The sequence below is a fragment of the Lepus europaeus genome, chromosome 21, assembly GCF_033115175.1.
Source record: "Lepus europaeus isolate LE1 chromosome 21, mLepTim1.pri, whole genome shotgun sequence".
NCBI lineage: Eukaryota > Metazoa > Chordata > Mammalia > Lagomorpha > Leporidae > Lepus > Lepus europaeus.
The window spans coordinates 58677431-58703619 of NC_084847.1; the positions used below are offsets into that span (position 1 = coordinate 58677431).

The 26189-nt window shown below is 58.1% G+C and overlaps 1 protein-coding gene across 1 annotated transcript in view; it reads left to right on the forward strand.

Moving 5' to 3' along the window:
• The window catches only part of GNA12 (G protein subunit alpha 12), a 100818-nt gene that overhangs the window by 46343 nt on the left and 28286 nt on the right, over positions 1 to 26189 (forward strand). Inside the window, exon 2 of the mRNA XM_062180014.1 lies at positions 4682 to 4897. Coding sequence (XP_062035998.1) covers positions 4682 to 4897 — 216 coding nt within the window. The remainder of the gene's footprint in view (positions 1 to 4681; positions 4898 to 26189) is intronic.

Here is a 26189-nt window from a genome sequence, read left to right on the forward strand (position 1 = left end):
GGGCCCCAGCACTTGGGCCATCCTCCACTGCTTTCCCAGGACACAGCAGAGAGCTGGATCGTAAGAGGAGCAAGTGTCAGACCTGTTCATTGCTCTCCATGGACATGATAAATCTCTCCACTTGTTCTGTCTTGTTTTTCAATCAACACTTTGTAGTTGCCAGCATATAGATCCTATATACATATTTGGTTAAATTTATGCCTTTTTTATTAAAAATATTTTTTGAAAGAGGTGGCTGTAGATCTGCCATCCAAGCCTCACACCCGAAATGCCTGCAACAACCAGGGCGAAACCAGAACAAAGCCGGAGCCTGGACTTCCCAGCTATGGAGCCACTGCACCCTCAGGGCGCTCAGGAGGGAGAAGCTGGGGTCACTGTGCCCTCAGGGCGCTCAGGAGGGAGAAGCTGGGGTCACTGCCCTCTCAGGGCGCTCAGGAGGGAGAAGCTGGGGTCACTGCCTTCTCAGGGCGCTCAGGAGGGAGAAGCTGGGGTCACTGCCTTCTCAGGGCGCTCAGGAGGGAGAAGCTGGGGTCACTGTGCCCTCTCAGGGCGCTCAGGAGGGAGAAGCTGGGGTCACTGCCTTCTCAGGGCGCTCAGGAGGGAGAAGCTGGGGTCACTGTGCCCTCAGGAGGGAGAAGCTGGGGTCACTGTGCCCTCAGGGCGCTCAGGAGGAAGAAGCTGGGGTCACTGCCTTCTCAGGGCGCTCAGGAGGGAGAAGCTGGGGTCACTGTGCCCTCAGGGCGCTCAGGAGGGAGAAGCTGGGGTCACTGTGCCCTCAGGGCGCTCAGGAGGGAGAAGCTGGGGTCACTGCCCTCTCAGGGCGCTCAGGAGGGAGAAGCTGGGGTCACTGCCCTCTCAGGGCGCTCAGGAGGGAGAAGCTGGGGTCACTGTGCCCTCTCAGGGCGCTCAGGAGGAAGAAGCTGGGGTCACTGCCTTCTCAGGGCGCTCAGGAGGGAGAAGCTGGGGTCACTGTGCCCTCAGGGCGCTCAGGAGGGAGAAGCTGGGGTCACTGTGCCCTCTCAGGGCGCTCAGGAGGAAGAAGCTGGGGTCACTGCCCTCTCAGGGCGCTCAGGAGGGAGAAGCTGGGGTCACTGTGCCCTCTCAGGGCGCTCAGGAGGGAGAAGCTGGGGTCACTGTGCCCTCAGGGCGCTCAGGAGGGAGAAGCTGGGGTCACTGCCCTCTCAGGGCGCTCAGGAGGGAGAAGCTGGGGTCACTGCCCTCTCAGGGCGCTCAGGAGGGAGAAGCTGGGGTCACTGTGCCCTCTCAGGGCGCTCAGGAGGGAGAAGCTGGGGTCACTGCCCTCTCAGGGCGCTCAGGAGGGAGAAGCTGGGGTCACTGCCCTCTCAGGGCGCTCAGGAGGGAGAAGCTGGGGTCACTGCCCTCTCAGGGCGCTCAGGAGGGAGAAGCTGGGGTCACTGTGCCCTCAGGGCGCTCAGGAGGGAGAAGCTGGGGTCACTGCCCTCTCAGGGCGCTCAGGAGGGAGAAGCTGGGGTCGGCCGTCACTGTGCCTTCTCAGGGCGCTCAGGAGGGAGAAGCTGGGGTCACTGTGCCCTCTCAGGGCGCTCAGGAGGGAGAAGCTGGGGTCACTGCCTTCTCAGGGCGCTCAGGAGGGAGAAGCTGGGGTCACTGTGCCCTCAGGGCGCTCAGGAGGGAGAAGCTGGGGTCACTGCCCTCTCAGGGCGCTCAGGAGGGAGAAGCTGGGGTCACTGTGCGCTCAGGGCGCTCAGGAGGGAGAAGCTGGGGTAAGCTGGGGTCAGCCGTCACTGTGCCTTCTCAGGGCGCTCAGGAGGGAGAAGCTGGGGTCACTGCCTTCTCAGGGCGCTCAGGAGGGAGAAGCTGGGGTCACTGCCTTCTCAGGGCGCTCAGGAGGGAGAAGCTGGGGTCACTGTGCCCTCAGGGCGCTCAGGAGCGAGAAGCTGGGGTCACTGTGCCCTCAGGAGGGAGAAGCTGGGGTCACTGTGCCCTCTCAGGGCGCTCAGGAGGGAGAAGCTGGGGTCACTGTGCCCTCAGGGCGCTCAGGAGGGAGAAGCTGGGGTCACTGTGCCCTCAGGGCGCTCAGGAGGGAGAAGCTGGGGTCACTGCCCTCTCAGGGCGCTCAGGAGGGAGAAGCTGGGGTCACTGCCCTCTCAGGGTGCTCAGGAGGGAGAAGCTGGGGTTGGACGCAGAGAGGCCTCAAGCGCGGGCTCCAGCATGGACGGAGGCCTCCCACTCCGCATCCTGAGTGCTGCACCCGACGCCTGGCCGCCTTCATGTTTCAAGTGATCGTTGGTAGTGCTGCTTCTTCTATTCACTACTAGTATGGAGACAGGCGAGTTTTGTATGTGACCTCGCTGGATTCATTTGTTCTAGTAGGTTTTTGTTGTTGATGTTGTTAGATTGCCTGGGCTTTCCTGCCTCAACTGTTTCCTCTGCAAGTAGGTTTGGTTGTTTCTCCTGTACTCCCAGCCCATCCTTATCACACCCAGCATCAGTTCCTCGGGCTGTGTGGAACAGCACTGATGAGGGGAGCCCCCACCTGACCAGCCTTGGAGGAGACCTTCAGTCTCCACCGTTAGTTACCACCTCGGCTGCTCCCGTTGGGTCGATGTTCTGCGGTCTCCCCTGGCCCTTGGTAGCTGAGAGTTTCATCGTGCGTGGGTTAATTTTTGAGCCCACGTGGCTGAGTCCCTAGGCAGGTTCTGAGCTTGTGCTGTCTGCAGCTTGTTCCTCCCACAGGGTGCAGCTCGTGTCTGTGGGTGGCGAGATCAGACAAGGCCCTGTGGAGGGAGCCGTAGCAGCGTCCCTGCCTGGCCGTCCTGGGCCAGCTGGGTCCGGGGGACAGGTTGTCACTGCTTTCTAGGCATCGTTGCATTCGACCCAGGGTTCCAGGCAGGAGCTGAAGTTACAGACAGCATCCTGACGCTGCCGCCGAGGCGTGGAGAGACAGCCTGATTGATCCCTCTGTCCCCGGTGCTGCAAGTGAAACTGTTGAGGATAAGTGCCGGCCAAAAACCACTGAGTTGTACACTTAGAGTAGACAACTTGTGTGCCATGTGAGTTACCGCACAATAAAACCGTTCTTAAAAAGAAACCAGGTAGGTGTGCAGCGGGCAGCAGCGGCCCTGGCGCTGTCTGTGCCGGAGGGAGGCCGGCGTGCCGCTGCTCTGTCCTCGTGGCCAGCACAGGGCCCTGGCGTGGCCGGACGGCTCCCGGAGGTACCGCCCTGTGGAATCTGAAGCCCTGCCCCTGGAGCGGAGCCAGGCCCACTGCCCACCCAGGGACCAGGGGACACTGAGTGATGTCACAGCTGGACGCTTGCCCAGGGCTGTTTTAGCGTGGGCTGTTTCTCCAACCCCTGACCCCATCTGTGAGGTAAGGAAGGGGCAGACGATTCTGACTTTATTTTTAACCGTGAGGAAATGAGCAGAACGAAAACGAGTTTGTCCTCATCACAAGCAAAGGCGGCGTGAAGTCCGGGGCTGCGTGCGGCCCTGCTTCGGTGGGGTGGGTGGTCCCACCTGGACAGGTCTGGTAGCCAGGGGCCGCCGGGTGTCGGCGCTGATCCTAGGATCCCAGGAGTGTGGCACTGGTGGTGCTGCCGCTGGTTGCTGCGTTTTGGAAACATTTCTTTTTTTATTATTATTATTTTTTTATTTTTGACAGGCAGAGTGGACAGTAGAGAGAGAGACAGAGAGAAAGGTCTTCCTTTTTGCCGTTGGTTCACCCTCCAATGGCCGCCGCGCTGTTCCGATGGCAGGAGCCAGGTGCTTATCCTGGTCTCCCATGGGGTGCAGGACCCAAGGGCTTGGGCCATCCTCCACTGCACTCCCTAGCCACAGCAGAGAGCTGGCCTGGAAGAGGGGCAACCGGGACAGGATCGGTGCCCCGACCAGGACTAGAACCCGGTGTGCCGGCGCCGCAAGGTGGAGGATTAGCCTATTGAGCCACGGCGCCAGCCGGAAACATTTCTTTGTTTTACTGATGGTTTCATTTTCCGGTGGAACATGCTGGGTGTCTCCAGCAGTGTCCCCCAGGTGCCATGTCGGATGAGGGCACGTGCTGGGTGTCTCCAGCGGTGTCCCCCGGGTGCCGTGTCGGATGAGGGCACGTGCTGGGTGTCTCCAGCGGTGTCCCCCGGGTGCCGTGTCGGATGAGGGCACGTGCTGGGTGTCTCCAGCAGTGTCCCCCGGGTGCCGTGTCGGATGAGGGCTGGCAGGAGCAGAGCTGTGTGCTGCTTACACAGGTCCTTCGTGAGAAGGCCGCCTTCCTAGGAGTGACGGCACCCGTGTCACCAGAAGACAGTGCACACTGCCCCGCCTGCGCCTCTTGCGCCCTGTGACAGTTGATGCGTGCTGTCGCGTGTAGACTTACCAAGTGGAAACCGAACCTGCTGCTGCGGCAGCGCGGCAGGCAGCCTTGGCCGGAGGGGTTCACACAGCAGGGCCGGGACGGCATTGGCTGCCCCTCTGCCTCTTCGCCGGTGCTCGCTGCGGTTCTGCTCGGCGCCGTGTTGCAGGACAGCAGCCCCAGCCGGGAGCGGAACCAGCAGCAAAGTGGCCTCTTGGCTGTGTCAGCCACCGAGTCTCGGGTACTGCGCCGTAGCAGCTGAACACAGGCCGAGACAGAGGCCGCGCTGGGCTTCTCTGGTACGAGGTAGTGTCTGATGCACAATTAAATCTTTCTTTTTTCTTTTATTTCCTAGGGCTCAAAGGTTCTTGTCGACGCACGAGACAAGCTTGGTATTCCTTGGCAGTATTCTGAAAACGAGAAGCATGGCATGTTCCTGATGGCGTTTGAGAACAAGGCGGGACTTCCTGTGGAGCCCGCCACCTTCCAGCTGTACGTGCCTGCGCTGGGCGCGCTCTGGAGGGACTCTGGCATCAGGGAGGCCTTCAGCCGCAGGAGCGAGTTTCAGCTGGTGAGTGCGGCCTCCGGGCGCCCGGCACTGAGCTCTGGTCACGTTTTCCTTTAAAAACCCCAGAAAGGGCAGGAAAGCTGTGAGTGCAGATCCCAGGGACCGACGACAAAGCGCGTGACAGAGGCGAATGGCAGTGTCAAGAGGAGGCAGAATTCACGTGGGCTGGGTAGATGTTTTTGTTCAAGAAATAGGATTCTTAAAATGTTCACAGTCGGCGCGACTGGGGCGACTCGCGTGTCTAGGTCTTGTTCCTGGTAGGAAGTTGGTGTGCCGTGAAGCAGCGTGGCAGCGTGGCAGCCGCAGCGTGTGGGTAGAGGGGAGGGCCGAGTGCTGCCGGGGGCGGGTGCCTCGGGAGCCAGCCTGCCCGCCTGTGAGCTGCGCCGACTTCTGAAGGGTCAGGCCCCGTGACCAGAGCGTTCCGCGTGCCTTGCTTGTTTCTTTTTTTACTTTTCCCTCTAACTGCCCTCCAACGTGGACCGCACCTGAGGACATGCGTGCCACTGACGCTGGCGCACATCTGGGTTCCAGACAGACGCCGCCCTCAGCTCCCAGTCCTGAGCTTCCGTCAGGAGACCCTTCCTTCTTCCGTGGTTTACTGTGATGTGTGTGTGTGTTTGCTGTTAGCTCTGTGTGTGTGTCTGTGTCTGTGTGTACGCATCTGTGTGTGTATATGGGTGTGTGTGTCTGTATGTGCGTCTGTGTGTACGCATCTGTGTGTATATGTGTGTCTGTGTGTACGCGTCTGTGGTGTATACGTGTGTGTGTATGTGTGTGTGCATCTGTGTGTGTATGTGTGTGTACACGTCTGTGATGTATATGTGTGTGTACGCATCTGTGTGTGTATATATGTGTGTGTATGCATCTGGTGTATATGTGTCTGTGTCTGTGTGTCTGTGTACACGTCTGTGTATGTGTGTGTGTGCATCTGTGTATATGTGTGTCTGTGTGTATATGTGTGTGTATGTGTGTGCATCTGTGTATATGTGTGTCTGTGTATACGCGTCTGTGGTGTATGTGTGTGTCTGTATGTGTGTACGCGTCTGTGTATGTGTGTATGTGTGTGTGCATCTGTGTATATGTGTGTCTGTGTGTATATGTGTGTGTACGCGTCTGTGTGTATATGTGTGTATGTGTGTGCGTCTGTGTATATGTGTGTCTGTGTGTATATGTGTGTGTACGCGTCTGTGTGTGTATATGTGTGTATACGCGTCTGTGGTGTATGTGTGTGTCTGTATGTGTGTACGCGTCTGTGGTGTATATGTGTGTCTGTGTGTATATGTGTGTGTACGCGTCTGTGTATATATGTGTGTGTGCGTCTGTGTATATGTCTGTGTGTATATGTGTGTGTACGCGTCTGTGGTGTATGTGTGTGTCTGTATGTGTGTACGCGTCTGTGGTGTATATGTGTGTGTGTATACGCGTTTGTGTGTATATGTGTGTCTCTGTGTGTGCGTCTCTGTGTGTATATGTGTGTGTACGCGTCTGTGTGTGTATATGTGTGTGTCTGTGTGTGTACGCATCTGTGTGCGTCTGTGTGTGTATATGTGTGTTTGTGTGTGTGTGTGGTGAACAGTGAGCTACTGAATTTTACCCGTTTTCAAACTTCATGTGTAAATGGTGTCTGGCTGTTCGTGTTCTTTGTTTTACCTTTTTCAAGCAACATCTTGAAATTTATTCACATGATGCATGAAACCATGGTCTCCTCATCGTCACTCTGTCCAGTGCCCCACTGTGTGACAACACTGGGCTTTGTCCCTTCCGCCGTCAGCGTACTTCTGCATTTTCATATTTTATTGTTAGAAACCACGGTGTCTTTCCTGCTTGGCTGGGGATACGCCTGTGAGGAGTCTCTCCAGATGTGTGCTCTGAAATAGAATGTGCAGGCCGTGGGGAATAAAGCTCCAAGCAGACGTGCTAATACCAAACTGCTTCCCAAGGTGCTTGTGCCAGCAACAGAGAGAAGTCTGTTGTTCTGTGTCCATGCCAGTGTGGAACATCACCGACCCGCAGAGTTCAACGTGACCACATTCTGGTTAGCTGAGATGTCCCCAGCCGTGCTGTCTGTGCATCTCCTGAGTGAGGTCACGTTTTCCTCATTTATCTGTGACGTGCTGCGTGTCGTCTGCTAACCATCTTTCCAGCTCAGCGTCTCCGTTTTCTTCACACAGTCTCCCTGATGTTCCTGTGTTACACACCCGGTCGAGGCCAGGAAGCACACATCGGTTTAATACCATTAGTGAAGCAGTAGACCTTGTCCAGACTTCACCTGTCTTCCCTCTGGCATCGTGGGTGCTGAGAGCCAGCCCAGGGTGCTCCGTCGTGTTGAGCTGTCTCTGCTCACTCGCCTCCAGTCCGTGACGGGTCCCACATCCTTCCTTGTCCAGGCAACCCTGGCCTGCAGAGCGCTGGTCAGTTGTTCTGTAGGATGTCCCTGTCTGGGCTTGTGTGTTCTGCGCTCCTGGCGAGAAGACGACAGCGCTGACTGTGCCCTGCCCGGAGCCCGTGTCATGGCAGCGGTGATCTGAGAGCGTGCCGGCCTGGGAGCTCGACGGCTCGGTGCAGGCGGCGTTTGCCAGCTCTCGCTGCTGGAAGTCACTGCTTTTCTCTGCCGTTGTTCTGTGTCTGGGAATACTGTGAGACCGTGCGTCTATACTGCCTCTCCTCAACATTGGCCCGAGAGTTTTCTTCCAACCCTTTCTCATTTGCACATTCTTTCTCTAGTTAATTTTATTTTTTTAAAAGATTCGTTTAATTATTTGAAAGTCAGAGTTACACAGAGAAGTAGAGGCAGAGCGAGAGAGAGAGGTCTTCCATCCGCTGGCTCACTCCCCAGTTGACCGTAATGGTTGGAGTTGCGCTGATCCGAAGCCAGGAGCCAGGAGCTTCTTCCAGGTCTCCCATGTGGGTGCAGGGGCCCAAGGACTTGGGCCATCTTCCACGACTTTCCCAGGCCATAACAGAGAGCTGGATTGGAGGTGGAGCAGCGTGGACTCAAACCAGCGCCCATATGAGACGCCGCACTGCAGGCAGCGGCTTTACCCATTATGCCACAACACTGGCCCTATTTAGTTAACTTTAAAAACAACAACAACAACAAAAGACTTATTTACTTGAAAGACAGAGCTACAGAGATAGAGAGGGAGAGGCAGAGAATGAGAGAGAGAGATCTTCCATCCACTAGTTCACCCTACAAGCGACTACAACGGCTGATGCTGGACCGCTCCAAAGCCAGGAGCCAGGAGCTTTTTCTGAGTCTCCCACATGCGTGCAGAGTCCCAAGCACTTGGGTTTTCATCCTCTGCTTTCCCAGGCACATCATCAGGGAGCTGGATTGGAAGCAGAGCAGCTAGGACCCAAAGCAATGCCCATATGGGATGCCAACACCGCAGATGACAGCTTTACCTGCTATGCCACAGTGCCAATCCCTCTCTAGTTAACTTGTACAATTCAGGTGAGGACGGTAAAAGCAGTAGGCACTGTGATTGCCACAGAAAGGAAATGGTAATCCTCTACGGCTAGATATAAGAAACAACAGAAGGGCCTGGCGCTATGGCGCAGCTGGTAAAGCCGCCGTCTGCAGTGCCGGCATCCCATGTGGGTACTGGTTCAGGTCCTGGCTGCTCCACTTTTGATCCAGCCCACTGCTATGGCCTAGGAAAGCAGTGGAGGATGGCCCAAGTGCTTGGGCTTCTGTACTCACGTGGGAGACCCCCGAAGAAGCTCTTGGCTCCTGGCTTTGGATGGGCTCAGCTCTGGCCATTGCGGCCAACTGGGGAATGAAAAGGAGGATGGAAGACCTCTTGCGCTCGCTCGCTCTCTCTCTCCCTTTCTCTGTAACCCCATCTTTCAAATAAATAAAATAAATCTTTAAAAACAAAAGAGAAAAACAACTTGGGAGTGTGAGTTGGTGCCTCGGTGTGGAGCTGGGTTTAAGTGCACCCCCTAAACTCACGTGGTCTGGGAGGGAAGGGTCTGGTCTTTTCAGAACTTGGGTGGAGATTGTGACCCTTGACTGAGGATCCTCCAGAGAAGAACCCGCAAACCCGCAGAGCTGATTGTTGGCCTGCTGGATGGGGGTCGTGAGGTCTCGGCAGACCCTGTCACTTGCCTCCTGCCAGTGGGAACGGTGTTTCAGAGCTGGGGAGGACCGCCCAGCCACACCACGCTGTATAATGGGGGTGCAGCGATAAATAAGGCCAACAGTGGGCCTGTCCCAGAGAGCTGCTGCTCCTGGTGGTAGGGGCTGAGTAGGACCCAGGCAGTGTCTAGGAACTCGGAGGACCTCATGCTGACGTCACGCGTGGATGCTGGTGTCTGACCAGGGTGGGAGAGGGATAGGTCACCAGGCAGGAGCCCTGCGGGCCAGGCAGTGTCTAGGAACTCGGAGGACCTCATGCTGACGTCACACGTGGATGCTGGTGTCTGACCGGGGTGGGGGTGGGGTAGGTCACCAGGCAGGAGCCCTGCGGGCCAGGCAGTGTCTAGGAACTCGGAGGACCTCATGCTGACGTCACACGTGGATGCTGGTGTCTGACCGGGGTGGGGGTGGGGTAGGTCACCAGGCAGGAGCCCTGCGGGCCAGGCACTGTCTAGGAACTCGGAGGACCTCATGCTGACGTCACACGTGGATGCTGGTGTCTGACCGGGGTGGGGGTGGGGGGTAGGTCACCAGGCAGGAGCCTCAGTGACTTGAATTCAGGTTCTGCCTCCTGGCTCCACATGGCTGCTCGTCTTCGCCCGGGGCCGCCCGCCCACACTGAATAACCATGTCCCTTCCCAAGAAGCTCCTCCTGCGTGTTTCCGTGGGAGGAACAGGACGTGCACTGGTGACTTGGCAAAGGTTGGGCGTGAATTAGGCTCAGGCTGCCACCAGGAGGGCCTGTGGCTGTCCCTTTGTGCTGATGGGTGCGTCAGGTGTCACGTGACAGGGTTGTTTGTTTCTGCAGCCTGTGTTCCCTCCTCCCTCCTGGCAGACAGCAGCACCTCTCGGGGGAGGCCCCGTGTGACCGGGCAGATGCGGCTTCTCGCTGTTCCCACTGCCCTCTGCCAGCCAGAACCAGAGACAAAGAGGAAGAAAGGAGCTTTGTCTGGGGACTGCCTTGTGACGGCAGCAGAGGGTGACAGCCTGGCCTTGTCCCTCGCCAGCGCCTCGTTGCTGTGTGCAGTTGGCTCTGCGGTTCGGTCGGACAGGATAGTGGCCCCGCTGTGTTAGAGCTCAGCTCTTCACACGCGGCGTTGGCTGCGGTGTGGCCAGCCCGTCTGCACAGCGGCCCCCCAGCTGTCAGCACGACTCACAGGAGTCTGGTCTCTTGTAGGCTGCTTTTTAAGTGAAAGTGAAGTTGCTGTTTGTTTGTTTTTGACAGGCAGAGTGGACAGTGAGAGAGAGAGACAGAGAGAAAGGTCTTCCTTTTGCCATTGGTTCACCCTCCAATGGCCGCCGTGGCCGGCGCGCTGCGGCCAGCGCATCCCGCTGATCCGAAGCCAGGAGCCAGATGCTTCTCCTGGTCTCCCATGCAGGTGCAGGGCCCAAGCACTTGGGCCATCCTTCACTGCACTCCCAGGCCATAGCAGAGAGCTGGCCTAGAAGAGGGGCAACCAGGACAGAATCCAGCGCCCCGACTGGGACTAGAACCTGGTGTGCTGGTGCCACAGGCAGAGGATTAGCTTATTGAGATGCAGCACTGGCCACAATTCATATCTTTTTTTTTTTTTTTTTTTTTTTGACAGGCAGAGTGGACAGTGAGAGAGAGACAGAGACAGAGAGAAAGGTCTTCCTTTTGCCATTGGTTCACCCTCCAATGGCCGCCGTGGCTGGCGCGCTGCGGCCAGCGCATCCCGCTGATCCGAAGCCAGGAGCCAGGTGCTTCTCCTGGTCTCCCATGGGGTGCAGGGCCCAAGGACCTGGGCCATCCTCCACTGCCTTCCCGGGCCACAGCAGAGAGCTGGCCTGGAAGAGGAGCAACCGGGACAGAATCCGGCACCCCAACTGGGACTAGAACCTGGTGTGCCAGCGCCACAAGGCAGAGGATTAGCCTATTGAGCCATGGCGCCGGCCTTGAAGTTGGCGTTTTTTAAGCATAGTTCACAAGCTACCCCAGGTAAGCTGCTTTCCCTTGTAACTTGGAGATCCAGGTCAGTGGAGCAGCACGCGCTGGTCTGCCTGCTGCCTTCGTGCGTGACTGCTGCCCGAGCACGCCCGTGGGTGTGTGTGTCACAGCCCTGCTCGCACAGCCAAGGGGCTTGTTCTTCCACTGTGCCGAGGCCAAGTCCTCTTTGTCCAAAGAGCTGGTGAGACAGACAGACGTGCAAGCCGGTCATCGCCGTGAACTCTAAAGAGCCAAGCTAGGCATGAAGGGAGCAGCAGCATTCTGGCAGGCAGGACGCGGCCAGCGGAGTTCCTAGAGGTTTTTCTGGAGGCAGGCAGGGCTGACCAGGGAGAGGGAGGAGGGGCAGCAGAGACAGAGCTGGGGCTGGGGAGCCTGGGGCAGCCCTGCTGGCTGCGAGGGGCCTTGTGCTGGCCGGCTTACTAGTGCATGCCAATGCAGAGATCCCCGTGGGACTGGCTTAACCCACAGGGCCTTGGACAGTTTGGGATTGAGAGTCTGAGCAGGGGTGAGGTGGCAGCCCGTGGGCTCCTGTGGCCTCCACCCGCTTCTCCGTGCCAGCGTTCTTTCGGCCCGGCTTCGCGTGTGATTACAGAGCAGCAGCAGTGGAACAAGGCCTCACAAGTCCACAGCACCCCCGAGAGCGGGGAGGGTCCTGGCGTGTGCCAGGGAGATCCTGTGCTCGGGCTGATTCAGGCCTGAAGACCCTCGCCCTGTGCTCCCCTGTGAGGGCTAGGGCGCAGCCTGCCCGGGACCGGGGGTGGCCCCGTGTCCAGACTGCGCCGCCCAGTGGGGTGGGACGTGCCGCGCCCGCGAGTGTGAACCCAGGCCACGAGGCACGCTGAGGTGCTGAGAGCAGAGCATGACCAGGCGGATTGCAGCTTCTCCAGAAATGGCTGAGAGGCGAGCAGGGCCGCTGCTGTCCTGGAAGCCCAGTCCTGAGGCCGGGAGAACTGGGACGGGGCAGAACGGGTCTTGTCTTGGGATCTAACTTGGCTGCCCGGTTCCTGGCCCGTCTTCTAACTTGGTTCATTGAAATCCCCATCATCACAATGGCTCCCAAGTAGGCCTTGGGGCAGACCGGACAGGCATCAGGTTCAGACCACAGCCCGAGTAGCTGCAGCCAGCTCTGTTCTTCATAAGACAGTTGTGAAATCAAGGCCAGGCAGCTGGGTCTCAGGGCTGGGTGGTTACTGTGCGTCAGGGGCAGCTTCTCGGGGTGACCTGCACCCTCTCCCGCCGGGTGGGGGGAGCGGTTGGTAGGCCTCCTGGGAGTTGGGCTCATTGAGTGCTCAGCTGACGTCCTGTGGCCCAGCAGTGAGCCGTGCACTTGCTTGTTCCCGACGCTGGGAGGCTGCCCGGTGTGTGTGCTGTGGGCTGGTCTCTCCTCTCCTGATCTACTGATATCTCTGATAGGATTGCTTCGTCCACCCGACGACTCAAAGGTGTCCCTCACTGAGCTGCGTATTGCTTTCGACAACTTCCCAAAGTGGCGACCTGTGCTTCTTGGAAGTGCCTTCCCTCGCGACTGGGGCCGGAGACTCGGTTCAGACGGGTTGGTCGGTGTTGAGAGCTTCGGCTCTCCTGGATCCCCGGGGTCAAGTGATGGGCTTGCTACAGAGCGTTGCTTTCTTTTCTTTGTTACTTATTTAAAAGAAAATGTATTTATTTACTTGAATGTCAGCGTTACAGAGAGGAAGAGACAGAGATGTTCCGTGGTAGCATCGCAGGCGGCAGCTTTACCCGTCAGGCCACAGTGCCAGCCGACAGGTTTTCTTTCTGTGAGCTTAAAGGGCTCCGGTCTGAAGTGTCGCTGGAGACGGGATGTGTAGGAGGACTCTGAGAGGTAGGGGAGGGGCATCCATGATGGGTGTGCGTGTGCGCCCGCACGAGTGCTGCTGCCCCGCTGCCCCGTAGCCCCCCCGGGACGTTGGAGAGCGAGCCGATTCTCTGGTTGGCGAGCAGCTCACTGAGTGTAGGAAGAATCTCTGCGCTCTGCGGCCTCGCTGCTAGCCCCAGACCTCATGTGTTGTCTTAATTTTTGGCCATCTGTGTTGTCCGCGGTGCCTGCTCCCCGCCGGCACAGGCTTTGGGGACCAAGGGCATAGTAATGTGCCGATGGACTGATGGAGTCGCGCCCCAAGCTCTCCTTTGTTTCTCAAACAGCCACCCGCTTCTGCCTGCCCAGAAAAGAACAAAGCGTCGCTTGGCAGAGCGGCTGACACCACCGGTGGCACTGCTGTGGACCTGGCCCGGGCTCCTGCCAGTGCTGTCTGTCTGTGGCCCGGGGAAGAGAGCGACTTGTTGCCGTGCTGACTTCTGACTTTCTCCGAGGCCGCACAGAGCAAAGCTGCTGTGCCCATGTCCCATGTCCTGGGAAAGAGACCCGCTGTGCGTGGCTTGGTGGTCACCGTCAACACTCAGGGAGTGCTGGGAGCTTGCAGCGCCCCTGGGGTGCTGGGATCGAGACCTGCCAAAGCAGCAGTGCCTGTGAGCCGCAGCCGCGCTCCGGTTCTCCGGTGTCCCTGTGGACTCCCTCAGCGGGCTCTTCCCTTCTTTGAATTTTCCCGAGGCCCACGTGGGATCCATCAGTGCTTTGCACTGTTCGTTCTTGGCTGTTGGCTGTGCCATTAAGGCAGCGTGCAGTCTGGGTGTTCCGAAGGCCCGTCATCCCCAGTGTGAGGGGGAGGAAGGGAAGACGCCCGGGACGCCGGGTGAGGTCAGTGGGGTGCTGACATGTCTCCCGCGGTTCGGGGAACCCTGCTGCCTCCAGGCTTGTCTGTCTCCTGCTGTTTGACGCAGACGGCAGATTTTCCCGGGGGTCTCATCTGTTGGGATTAAGTTTGGTTGCAAAAGTAACAGTGAGGGGCTGGCACTGTGGCATAGCAGGTAACGCCACTACCTGCAGTGCCGGCACCCCATATTGGCGCCGGTTTGAGTCCCGGCTGCTCCACGTCCTATCCAGCGCTCTGCTGTGGCCTGGGAGAGCAGTAGACGGCCCCAGTCTTGGGCTTCTGTACTCACGTGGGAGACCCAAAAGAAGCTCCTGCTCCTGGCTTCGGGTCAGCGCAGCTCTGGCTGTTGTGGCCATTGGGGAGTGAACCAGTGGATGGAAGACCTCTCTCTCTGCCTCTCCTCTGTCTGTGTAACTCTTTCAAATAAATAAATAAATCTTTAAAAAAAAAAATAACGGGGAGGCTTAAGCACGGGAAATGTCTTGTGGTTCGTATGAAGAGGCTGAGAGATGGCAGCCCCAGGATCTGGAGGCCTGTGTCCAGGCCTTTTCCAGTGGGAATCTTGGTGCCTGGCTCCTGTTCCCACCTTGACTGTTCCAGCCTGCCCTAAGGAGCAGCGTGGAGAGGAAGTGTGCACCTGCTCCCCTGAGCCGGCTTCCTGGAAGTCCTGTCCCGCACTTCATAGGAGCCCCAGCCACCCGCGCACGCTCCTCCCTGCAGCTGGTGCTCAGTGGACGGAGAGGCCCCCAAGCGGCCTCCTCCAGGCCTGCCCCAGTCAGACACTGAGTGGCCCCCGAGCTAGGGCAGCTGCGCTGGGCTGGGGCAACTCACCCTCCCTGTTCCGCAAGCACGGGGCAGTGACAGCAGCACCGCACAGCTGGTGCCTGTGCCGTGGCCTCGGGGAGTCACACGTGTGCCCGCTGCCGTCCTGGGAAGTGTGTGCTCTCAGAAGGGGATGATGGGGCAGGCTCTGGGTGGCCAGGATGCCCACAGCCCTGGGCAAGTGACGGACAAGCCCCTGCCTCCCCAGCCGCCCTGCATTTCTGTGTGAGTGTGAGAGAGAGACAGACAGACAGACTCCAGCAATCCCTGCCTCTCCAGCCCCTGCATTTCTGTGTGTGTGTGTGTGTGAGAGAGAGAGAGAGAGAGACAGACAGACAGACAGACAGACTCCAGCAATCCCTGCCTCTCCAGCCCCTGCATTTCTGTGTGTGTGAGTGAGAGAGAGAGACAGACAGACAGACTCCAGCAATCCCTGCCTCTCCGGCCCCCTGCATTTGTGTGTGTGAGAGAGAGAGACAGACAGACAGACTCCAGCAATCCCTGCCTCTCCAGCCCCTGCATTTCTGTGTGTGTGTGTGTGAGAGAGACAGACAGACAGACTCCAGCAATCCCTGCCTCTCCGGCCCCTGCATTTCTGTGTGTGTGTGTGTGTGTGTGAGTGAGAGAGAGAGAGACAGACAGACAGACAGACTCCAGCAATCCCTGCCTCTCCGGCCCCTGCATTTCTGTGTGTGTGTGTGTGAGTGAGAGAGAGAGAGAGACAGACAGACAGACAGACTCCAGCAATCCCTGCCTCCCCAGCCGCCCTGCATTTCTGTGTGTGTGTGTGTGAGTGAGAGAGAGAGAGACAGACAGACAGACAGACAGACTCCAGCAATCCCTGCCTCTCCAGCCCCTGCATTTCTGTGTGTGTGTGTGTGTGTGTGTGAGAGAGAGAGACAGACAGACAGACAGACTCCAGCAATCCCTGCCTCTCCGGCCCCCTGCATTTCTGTGTGTGTGTGTGTGTGTGTGTGAGTGAGAGAGACAGACAGACAGACTCCAGCAATCCCTGCCTCTCCGGCCCCCTGCATTTCTGTGTGTGTGTGTGTGAGAGAGAGACAGACAGACAGACAGACTCCAGCAATCCCTGCCTCTCCGGCCCCCTGCATTTCTGTGTGTGTGTGTGTGTGTGTGAGTGAGAGAGAGAGAGACAGACAGACTCCAGCAATCCCTGCCTCTCCAGCCCCCTGCATTTCTGTGTGTGTGTGTGTGTGTGTGAGAGAGAGAGAGAGAGAGAGAGAGACAGACTCCAGCAATCCCTGCCTCTCCGGCCCCCTGCATTTCTGTGTGTGTGTGTGTGAGTGAGAGAGAGACAGACAGACAGACAGACTCCAGCAATCCCTGCCTCTCCGGCCCCCTGCATTTGTGTGCCGTGATAACAAACCCAGACCCCATTTTCTCTCTGGTTGGGGGCAGCCAGGGGACTAAGTTGTGCATCTTGCTGTTAAAAACAACTGGATGTACTTGGCCCAGCTCTCCCGCTCCCCACAGCTGCCCATGGTCAGGAGTGTGTGTGGTTGGCAGGAACCCCCACATGGAAGCAGCTCGCAGCGGGCTGTAGGAACACAGCTGTCCCCGGCAAGCCATTGTTGTGGCTGGTGGCCGTGATGGCAGCAGCTTCCCGAGAGCACAGAGGGGAAGAGCGTTCCCCCTGGGGCGTAACAGGTGCAAGGCCCCTGAGGGGGGAGCAGGCCCTCTGGTTTGTAGCTCAGTGTGGAGCAGGAGGAGGGAGAGGCAGGCAGGGGCTCCGAGCACTTGGGCTTGGCAAGGAGTGGGGTGAGGTGTGCTTGCAGGCTGATAGGGTTGTTTGGACAGCTGTAGCGATCATAAAAACCAGGAGACCCACGGAATGAGGGTGACGGAGGTGTTGCGATGAGGGCAGTCGTGGGCGCTGGGGTCTGAAGAGTGGTTGGGAGGCGTCCGGTCCAATAGCTTGTCAGTGTGATGGTGAAGACCCAGCCCCAGAGTTCAGCTTCACGTTGTGAGTTCAGGACGTGGGGCAGAGTCCAGCTGTTGTCTCTGCGAGTGGGCGTCACACTGCTCTGCTGGAGTGCGGGGCCTGTGGGCCTGCACCCCTGGCCACCCACCACTGCTGGGGCCTCCGGTCCCTGCGACCTTGTTCCCCCCCAGATTCTCTGAAGCCAAGCCCTGGATTTGCCCTGGTGTGCGGGTGGGTGTGTCAGGGCGGGAAAGCCCGCGGAGCGACGACCTGTGGGGGGTGAGGGGACCTTCCCTGGGAGGTGTCAGAGACATCCTAGGCTGCTGGCAGACTGCGCGGGTTTGGTTTGGTTTGATTTTTGTTTACTTGAAGGCAGAGAGAGGGAGACAGAGAGATCTGCTGGTTTACTCCCCAAACGGCCGCAGTAGCAGGATGTGGGCCCCGCCAAAGCCAGGACCCAGGAGCTCCATCCAGGCCCCTGACGTGGGCCACCTTCTGCCCTTTCCCAGGCGTATTAGCAGGGAGCCGGATCGGAAGTGGAGCAGCACTCGTGGGATGCCAGCGTCGGCCACACAAGCAGCATCTTAGCCCGCTGCACCCCGGTGCCGTTTCTAGTTGGGTTCTGAAGTGTTCAGTTGGCATTTAATTGGGGCTTAATTCATGAAAATTGAAGTTGAGTAGTGCCCATTCACATCCCCACCAGGTTTCTACCTGCCCTCAGCCCTCTTAACAGTGTGCTCCTCTTAGAAGTCCCCATAATTACCAGTTATTTTCATGTTCGTTGGCTGTTTTATGTTAGCCTTTTGTGAGCTGGGGACAAGCTTCCCGTGATTTGTGCCCGTCTGTCACCAGGTCCTCGTTTTCTGTAACAACTTTGTATTTATAACTTTTTAGTTTGAAATAGTAACAGGTTCACAAGCGGTTGCAAGGATAGTCTTGTGTCCTTCCCCTGTGTCCCCCGTGGTGACATCTGACCTGGCTACTCGGGAGACTGACAGGTGTACCCGGGGTATGTGGGGGTGCTTGTGTCCCAGCAGAGACACAGAACACCCCCTGCATCACACCCAGCTCCCCACCGGCATCCCCAGCCCTGGCAGCCACAGGTTGTCCCTTCATACCTAAGACTTGGCCATCGGGGGCTGGGTGGGCTGTGTACGGCACGTGGCCGGGGGAGGTTGACATTCGTCACTCGTCGGACGGCTCTTGAGAGCTGGCTGGGAATACACTTTGTAAAACTGCTGAGTAGTAGTCCCTGACTCGGAGGTGCCACCATTTGCTCGTCTAAAAGTAATTAAATAAACATAACTATACACACACACACCCCTATCTCTGTGTGTGTGTCAGAAATAAATGAACAATTTCTAGAGAAAATGGAATTAAATTTCAGATACTGAGATATCAAAACACTTTGTTAGTTCTGGTCTGGTTCATATGTCTGCATGTGAGAGTTGTTAATCGTGCACACTGAGTGGGCGTTCTGTGAGTCAGGAGGACCTCAGGGGTTCTCGCATGGAATCCTGATTGACCTGAGGGCCCTGGAGGCCTGCCATGGCATTGTGCTCGCTGGGTTCCCACCCCAGCCCTGGAGCTGTGCTGGTGAGCAGGCCGGGTCTGTGCGCGCGGTGCCGGCCATGTAGTTAAAGGGCTGCTGGGGGAACCCAGCCCTGGAGCTGTGCTGGTGAGCAGGCTGGGTCTCGCAGTGCCGGCCATGTAGTTAAAGGGCTGCTGGGGGAACCCAGCCCTGGAGCTGTGCTGGTGAGCAGGCCGGGTCTGTGCGCGCGGTGCCGGCCATGTAGTTAAAGGGCTGCTGGGGGAACCCAGCCCTGGAGCTGTGCTGGTGAGCAGGCCGGGTCTGTGCGCGGTGCCGGCCATGTAGTTAAAGGGCTGCTGGAGGAACCCAGCCCTGGAGCTGTGCTGGTGAGCAGGCCGGGTCTGTGCGCACGGTGCCGGCCATGTAGTTAAAGGGCTGCTGGGGGAACCCAGCCCTGGAGCTGTGCTGGTGAGCAGGCCGGGTCTGTGCGCGCGGTGCCGGCCATGTAGTTAAAGGGCTGCTGGGGGAACCCAGCCCTGGAGCTGTGCTGGTGAGCAGGCCGGGTCTGTGCGCGCGGTGCCGGCCATGTAGTTAAAGGGCTGCTGGGGGAACCCAGCCCTGGAGCTGTGCTGGTGAGCAGGCCGGGTCTGTGCGCGCGGTGCCGGCCATGTAGTTAAAGGGCTGCTGGGGGAACCCAGCCCTGGAGCTGTGCTGGTGAGCAGGCCGGGTCTGTGCGCGGTGCCGGCCATGTAGTTAAAGGGCTGCTGGGGGAACCCAGCCCTGGAGCTGTGCTGGTGAGCAGGCCGGGTCTGTGCGCGGTGCCGGCCATGTAGTTAAAGGGCTGCTGGAGGAACCCAGCCCTGGAGCTGTGCTGGTGAGCAGGCCGGGTCTGTGCGCGCGGTGCCGGCTTCCCCCCGTCTGATTGAACGTGGATGCGGCCATGTAGTTAAAGGGCTGCTGGAGGAAGACCTGGAGGGCTGTGGTGTGGGGCACAGACCCTGCAGGTACAAGTGTGGCACATTGCTCGTGAGGCCCCAGGGGAGAGGGGGTCATGGACCTGACTCCACAGACATCTCTAACGGTTGTGTGGCAGGAGTCAGCATAAAGTTAAGACAGACGATGCCCAGTGGGGAAAATTGCAGCATATTGAAAACACGATTTTCTCACGTGTTAAAAGCGAAACTTTTACTTATTTATTTGAAAGGCAGAGAGAGAGATGTCCATCTGCTGGTCCACTCCCAAAATGGCCACAATGACCAGGGCTGGGCCAGGCCAGAGCCAGGAGCTTCTTCCAGGTCTCCCACGTGGGTGCAGGGGCCCAAGGACTTGGGCCATCTTCTGCTGCTTTCCCAGGCCGCAGCAGGGAGCTGGTTCAAAAGTGGAGCAGCCTGGTCTTGAACCAGAGTCCATATGGGATGTCAGCACTGCAGACAGCTGCTTAACCTGCTCGCGATAGCGCCGGCCCTCTGAATTCTGTCACGGTTGTCTGTGTGTCTGTCTGTGTACCAGAAGCACGCTACGTTGATGTCTCTAATTTTGTCGTCAGTTGTGAAATCTAAGCTTGATCCCTTCAGCTGTCGCAGTCCTCTGAGGGAAGGTGCAGTTTACTTTTGAAGAGGAATAAACCGGGAGGGACTTGCTCGTCACAGAGGCCAGCAAACAGTGGCCTCCACCTGGACTCGTTGCTGTGAGCGCCCACTCGGCTGAGAATGTTCTCTCTGTTTTTGAAGGTTGGGGGGAGAGAATGCGAGACCCTCCAGTGTCCCACCAAACTGAGTAGTTGCTGTCCTGCTCTGCACTGGACAAACTGGGCTGGCCCCTCACCGGACACTGAGATGGACTTAAAAAAGACAGCGCGAGGCAGTTAAGACGCCGATGGAGATGCGCTCGCTCGCTCGCTCTCTCTCTCTCTCACACACACAATAAGACAAATAAAGAATAAACCACTCTGTGAGTCAGTGCGGTGGAGGTTTCTGTGCAGAGTGAGGTAACTGGAGTGCCACATCGAGCGCGCTGAGATGGGCTCTGAGACACACACCTTCACGTGGCTTAGAGGCCTGACAGGGACCGCACACCATGCGTCTTTAGAAGAGGAGGGTGTGGGGGAGTCTTTCTGTTCTCAGTGCTTGGGAGGAATTTGTTGAAGACACTTAAGTACAAATGCAAGACACGGAGGTTAATAGTTTGACCACCGTGAAATGAAGAACTTCGGGGCAGGCGTTTGGCCACTTTGGATGCCCACATCCCACGTCAGAGTGCCAGCCACTCCTCTGCTGATCCAGCTGCCTGCCGAGGAGCATCCTGGGAAACAGCGGTACAGGCTGCAGTACCTGGGAGACCTAGCTCTGACTCAGCCCAGGCCACTGTGGGCACTGGGGGAGTGAACTAGCAGATGGAAGCTCTCACTCTGTTTCTGTCTCTCTGCCTTTCAAATAAATAAATGAACATTTTTAATGAAAAACTTCTATTCATCAAAGACACCATCAGCTGTGGGAACAAGAAATGTGTTTGTGACCATGACCTACAAAGCCCTGTGCACACAGATACTTAAAGGACTGACCTCTGGCCTCTCCCTGGCCACCATCTTGCGTCCCTGCTTGTGTGCACTCACCCAGGCTCCCGCCATTTCCACTCAGACAAGGCACAGAGACGTTCAGATGCTGGCGTGGAGGGACAGAGTCAGGGGTGGGGACTTTCCCCAAGGAGCAACACAGGGAGGGCCCGGGCTGAGGAGAGGATAGTGATGAGTGGACAGGTGCACCTGCAGGCGCCAGGACGCCGTCTCCGGTGCAAGAAACGATCAGGAAGACTCGTCACGCTGCAGGCCCGAGTGCGCGTGGACAGGTGGCTCACGGGACAGCCCAGCAGGTGACAGGAAAGCTTGGTTCTTGGAGCAGCCCTGGCGCTCAGGCCACCCGAGGCTCCCCTACGCGATCTGTGCGTGGAAGGGCACACAGACGGCTGCAGGGAACGATGACGATGAAGGTGCAGGCCTTGTGGAGCAGAGTCCCACGCCAGGCTGCTGGGAGCCGCACTCTCCTAGGACAACTGCTTTTCAGGACTGCTTCCCGATCCGACCACGCCCCGACCTGCGGGTTTCCAAGCTGAAGCCCCTTGGCGGTGCAGCTCTTGTCAGTGTTCCTCTCTGCAGCCAGTGAAGCCTGGGGAAACGTCTGAAGCCGAAGTTAAGGAAGTTCCTTGCTTAGTCAAACTGAATAAGTCAATAAATGCTTCCACACCTCTGCCCGAAGTGGGCACTTCAACAGAAAAATGACCCAAGCCTTCATTCCGCACGTCTCGGAGGAAGAAATGCTACTGTGTACTCGGTAGGTTGTCAAAGATAGAACATCTGGTAGCCCAGGAATTGGCAAGAATGTGGACTTCCGGGTCTGTTCACATACCCCCCTGCTAGTGGGACTGTAATTGGAACACCTGATTCAGGAAACAGATTGGTATTATTTACTAAAGATTTGTGTTCTCTGCACCCCAATAATCCTGCTCCTACTTGATGTGTAAAGGCCTGGATCAGGGTACTCCAAAACGCTCATGGAGAGTGGAATTAAAAGCTTATTGTGGTCCAAAAAAACATTTTTGAAATCCATGTAGTTTTATGTAATACACATGTTTTATAAAATTTCTAATGGCTCCTGGTATGCATAGATTTTTGTTTTAATTTTGCATCAACGTAAGCTTATCTTTTAAAAAGTTTAATTTTCTACGTGTTTGAAGTGCTCATGTGTAAGTGTCCATAGCGGCTTTCCTCATTGGAAACAGTCCACGTGTTTTTTCCCACGTGGGAAAATAAACTGAGTGCTGCAGCGGAAACAGGCAGGGGACAGTCCACTCAGACGTCAGTGTGATCACGTGGGATTCAGCTCCAGCCGTGGGTGGTAGAACTGGAGAGGTGAAGAAGCGTCACCAGCTTCCGAAGAGCTCCTTCTAGAAGGCAGTGGAGCAGCGGCGCTGTCCCGGGTGGCCTGCACGCTGGTCAGGTACGCGCTGCTCCCACGTTCGCAGTCACTGTGACAAGGAGATGTAGAAGGGAGCAGAGGGATCGGCAGTCTCTGCTCACGTGTCGACTGCACCGCTTACACAGAAGAGCAGAACAGGAAGGGAGTCCCCTGTGTGCTCACCACCGGAGGTCCGGGACGGAATCGGAACACGGGACGAGGGCCCCGCGTGTCGCTGTGGGGGAGCCCTGTCTGACAGCTGTAGGCCCCGCGTGTCGCTGTGGGGGAGCCCTGTCTGGCAGCTGTAGGGACCCCGCGTGTCGCTGTGGGGGAGCCCTGTCTGACAGCTGTAGGCCCCGCGTGTCGCTGTGGGGGAGCCCTGTCTGGCAGCTGTAGGGGCCCCGCGTGTCGCTGTGGGGGAGCCCTGTCTGGCAGCTGTAGGGGCCCCGTGTGTCGCTGTGGGGGAGCCCTGTCTGACAGCTGGAGGGACCCGCGTGTCGCTGTGGGGGAGCCCTGTCTGACAGCTGTAGGGACCCGCGTGTCGCTGTGGGGGAGCCCTGTCTGACAGCTGGAGGGACCCCGCGTGTCGCTGTGGGGGAGCCCTGTCTGACAGCTGTAGGGACCCGCGTGTCGCTGTGGGGGAGCCCTGTCTGACAGCTGGAGGGACCCCGCGTGTCACTGTGGGGGAGCCCTGTCTGGCAGCTGTAGGGGCCCCGCGTGTCGCTGTGGGGAAGCCCTGTCTGACAGCTGTAGGCCCCGCGTGTCGCTGTGGGGGAGCCCTGTCTAACAGCTGTAGGGTCCCCGCGTGTCGCTGTGGGGGAGCCCTGTCTGACAGCTGTAGACCCCGCGTGTCACTGTGGGGGAGCCCTGTCTGACAGCTGTAGGGTCCCCGCGTGTCGCTGTGGGGGAGCCCTGTCTGACAGCTGTAGGGGCCCCGCGTGTCACTGTGGGGGAGCCCTGTCTGGCAGCTGTAGGGGCCCCGCGTGTCGCTGTGGGGGAGCCCTGTCTGACAGCTGTAGGCCCCGCGTGTCGCTGTGGGGGAGCCCTGTCTGACAGCTGTAGGGGCCCCGCGTGTCGCTGTGGGGGAGCCCTGTCTGACAGCTGTAGGCCCCGCGTGTTGTGGGGGAGCCCTGTCTGACAGCTGTAGGGACCCCGCGTGTCACTGTGGGGGAGCCCTGTCTGACAGCTGTAGGGACCCCGCGTGTCGCTGTGGGCGAGCCCTGTCTGGCAGCTGGAGGGAAATAGTGTGTATATCCCGTTTGTGTTCAGGAGCTGTAAACAGAAGCACAGCACACGGAAACCTCGTATCAGGCCGTCCACCGGCTGCTCCAGCGGACGCGGTCTTCCTATCTGCATTTATATGTTCATTAGTACAAAAACATGGGTTTTCTGCTCTTTATAGTTGTGGCCCAAACATGTTTTATTTTTATAATCAGAAAAAGCCCTGACAACATTTTTAGGCTGCTTACAGAGTTGCTGTCTAGGGCGTGGCTCCTGAAAGAAGGCGTTTGGTGGCTCCAGCATCTGCTCGTCTGCGGGGGTGGGGTGGGGGTCATCTGTCCCCTTCCCGCCTGCTCTCCGCAGGTTCCACGGGGTGGGTCAGTCTGCGCCGTGCTCTCCGTACCTCTGGCCACGTTGATGGCGTGTTCCTGGAGCTTCGTCCACAGCACAGGGAGCAGTGAGGCCTTCCTCTGAGGGGGTTCTGGGAGGCGTCGAAGGCGTGGTGCTGGGCGCTGGCGGCCCCTGATGGCTAAGGGAATTTCTTCCGTGCTCAGCATGTCCCCGGGCTCTCGAAGGGACAGCTCTTTTCCTGTCCTTCCATGGAGCCAGGGTTTGAGGCCTGAAAAGTGAATCCAGGGTGTGGAGAAATGTCAGATTGATCCCAGCTCCATGTCAATGGGGAACTGGTGGCCGGTGTCAGGGAGGAAATGCGATGTGAACACAGGTGTCTTCCCGTGATGGAGGGGGGCAGGTGGATGAAAGTACCGAGTGGGAACCAGGCTCTGGAAAGCTGAGCCTCTCCAGTGAAAGAGGTCCGAAAAATAGCAACATCTTGGGCCAGCGCTGTGGCATGGAAGGTTAAGGTGCCGCCTACAGTGCCAGCATCCCATATAGACACTGGTTCAAGTCCCGGCTACTCCACTTCCAATCCAGCTCCCTACTAATGCACTTGGGAAAGTAGCACCCACATGGGAGACCCAGAAGAAGCTCCAGGCTTTGGCCTGGCCCAGCCCTGACCATTGTGGCCATTTGGGGAGTGAACCAACAGATGGAAGATCATTCTCTCTCTCTCTCTCTCTCTTTCTGTGTGTGTCTTTCTCTCTCCCTGTTCTGACTTTTCTCTCTGTATCTCTGCCTTTCAAATAAATAAATCAGTCTTCAAAATAAGAAAAGAAAAAGAGAGGCGACACCTGCCCTCACCCGCTGTTCCCAGAGGAGCCCTCTGGGAATCTTGCAGTTGAGTCGCTTTATCTTCTTGCTGCGACTTTCTTCTTTCTTTTTCAGAAAGTTCTGGTAAAGTTGCCTTTTTTTCTCTCTCAAGTTTCTTGTCCCTAAACCTTTCTGTCAGATCAGTATTTAACCCCGCTTGGCTGCGTGTCTGGGCAGTCCCCGTCCTTGGGGTGGGCCTGGGGCGGCTGGTGGGGACGCCCCTGTCTCCTCTCGCCCGCCGCGCGCGGGGTGTGAGCGCAGCCTCTTGTGCCCTTGTCCGCCCGTTCTCGGAGAAGTGACACCTGTGGGGAGGACGCTGGGCCTGACAGCGCACCCTGCCTGAAGATGTCTGCAGTGTCTCCTGTCCGGGCCCCTCGGGACCCTGCGCGCTGGCGTCTCCCACGGGGGCACAGAGCCCAGGCCTGAGGCCGCCCCATTCCCTGCAGGACCGTGCATGGCCCGGGGACCTGTGTGCGGACCTCTGCAGGGGCAGCAGTAGCTGCAAGCCCGCTGTTGAGCTTTCTCACAGCGCAGCCCCCGGGCCTCTAGCCTCCCCTGTGCAGCGTGGTCCAGGTGGTCTCGGGCGGGCTGGCTAGGGCAAGCCCACGGCAGGCCTCCAGGGTCCCTTCTACTTCTGATGCACTTTGGAAGCCTGCCTCCTTCTACTTGTGTTCACAGTTTGCCTTGCTATGAGAGTAGCACAGACCGGGCACTGTGTAAAGACGTTTGATTCAGTCCAGGCTTGGGGAAGCCCAGGAGCATGGTGCTGGTATCGGCTCCGGTGAGGCCTCGTGGCAGATGGCATCGCAGGGTGGGAGTGTGGCATCGTGGGGTGCAGGAGAGCAGGTGAGAGAGCTGAGCTCCCTGGGTGACAAGCCCGTCCTGCCGGAGCAGCAACACGCTCCCCTGAGCCTGGCTCACGCCAAGAGAAAGCGTGGTGCTTAAAGACCCCATGCCATCCTTGAACAGCCCACCACCCCCAGTGCCCGGGCTGGAGGCCAGCCACGCCCAGACCGGAACACAGAGCTTAAGGACCCCGTGCCATCCTTGAACACCCCCACCACCCCCAGTGCCCGGGCTGGAGGGGAGTGTTGGCGGACAGGCCACGCCCAGACCGGAACACAGAGCTTAGTGGTGGACACGCCGTCCTGAGAACCCTGCCCCCTGGAACAGGCTGGCTGCGTGGGCCTGCAGTGCTTCGTGCCCAGGGTCTCCAGGTGCTCAGTCGGGCGCTCTGGTTTCCTGGTATATATGTATATATATATATATATATATATTTTTTTTCCCCGCTCTATTTACTAATAGCACTGGCACCAAGCTCAGCTTCCAGCACGTTCTGAGACGCTGGGCGCAGCGAGCCCCGAGGGCTGAGACAGGGAGCTGGGAACTGGGCCTTTGTTTTCCGTTGTCTGTCTTTCTGTGCCACTCCTCATCCTCCCAAGCTTCTCTGCACCCCGCTACTCCAACAAATCTCCGTGTTCCCTGACAAGTCAGGCTGGCTCTGCCCTTCTCCCGTCAGCCTGCCGGTGACACTCACCCTGAAATGAGGCCCTAGAACACGGAGCAGTGTGCTGACATGTGCAAAGGGAAACTTGACCAAAAGCCTGTTTAAAAAGTCACACAGCTCAGGAAGCTACTGCTGGGGCTGCCCGTGAGAGAAGCGTGGGGACCGGCACCTGCCGTCTCCCTTGGGAACCGCGCACAGCGTGCGTGAACTCTGCTCCAAAGCCTTGACTCAGGACGTCAGCAGCTCTCGACGGAGGGGAAGACGTTCGGCG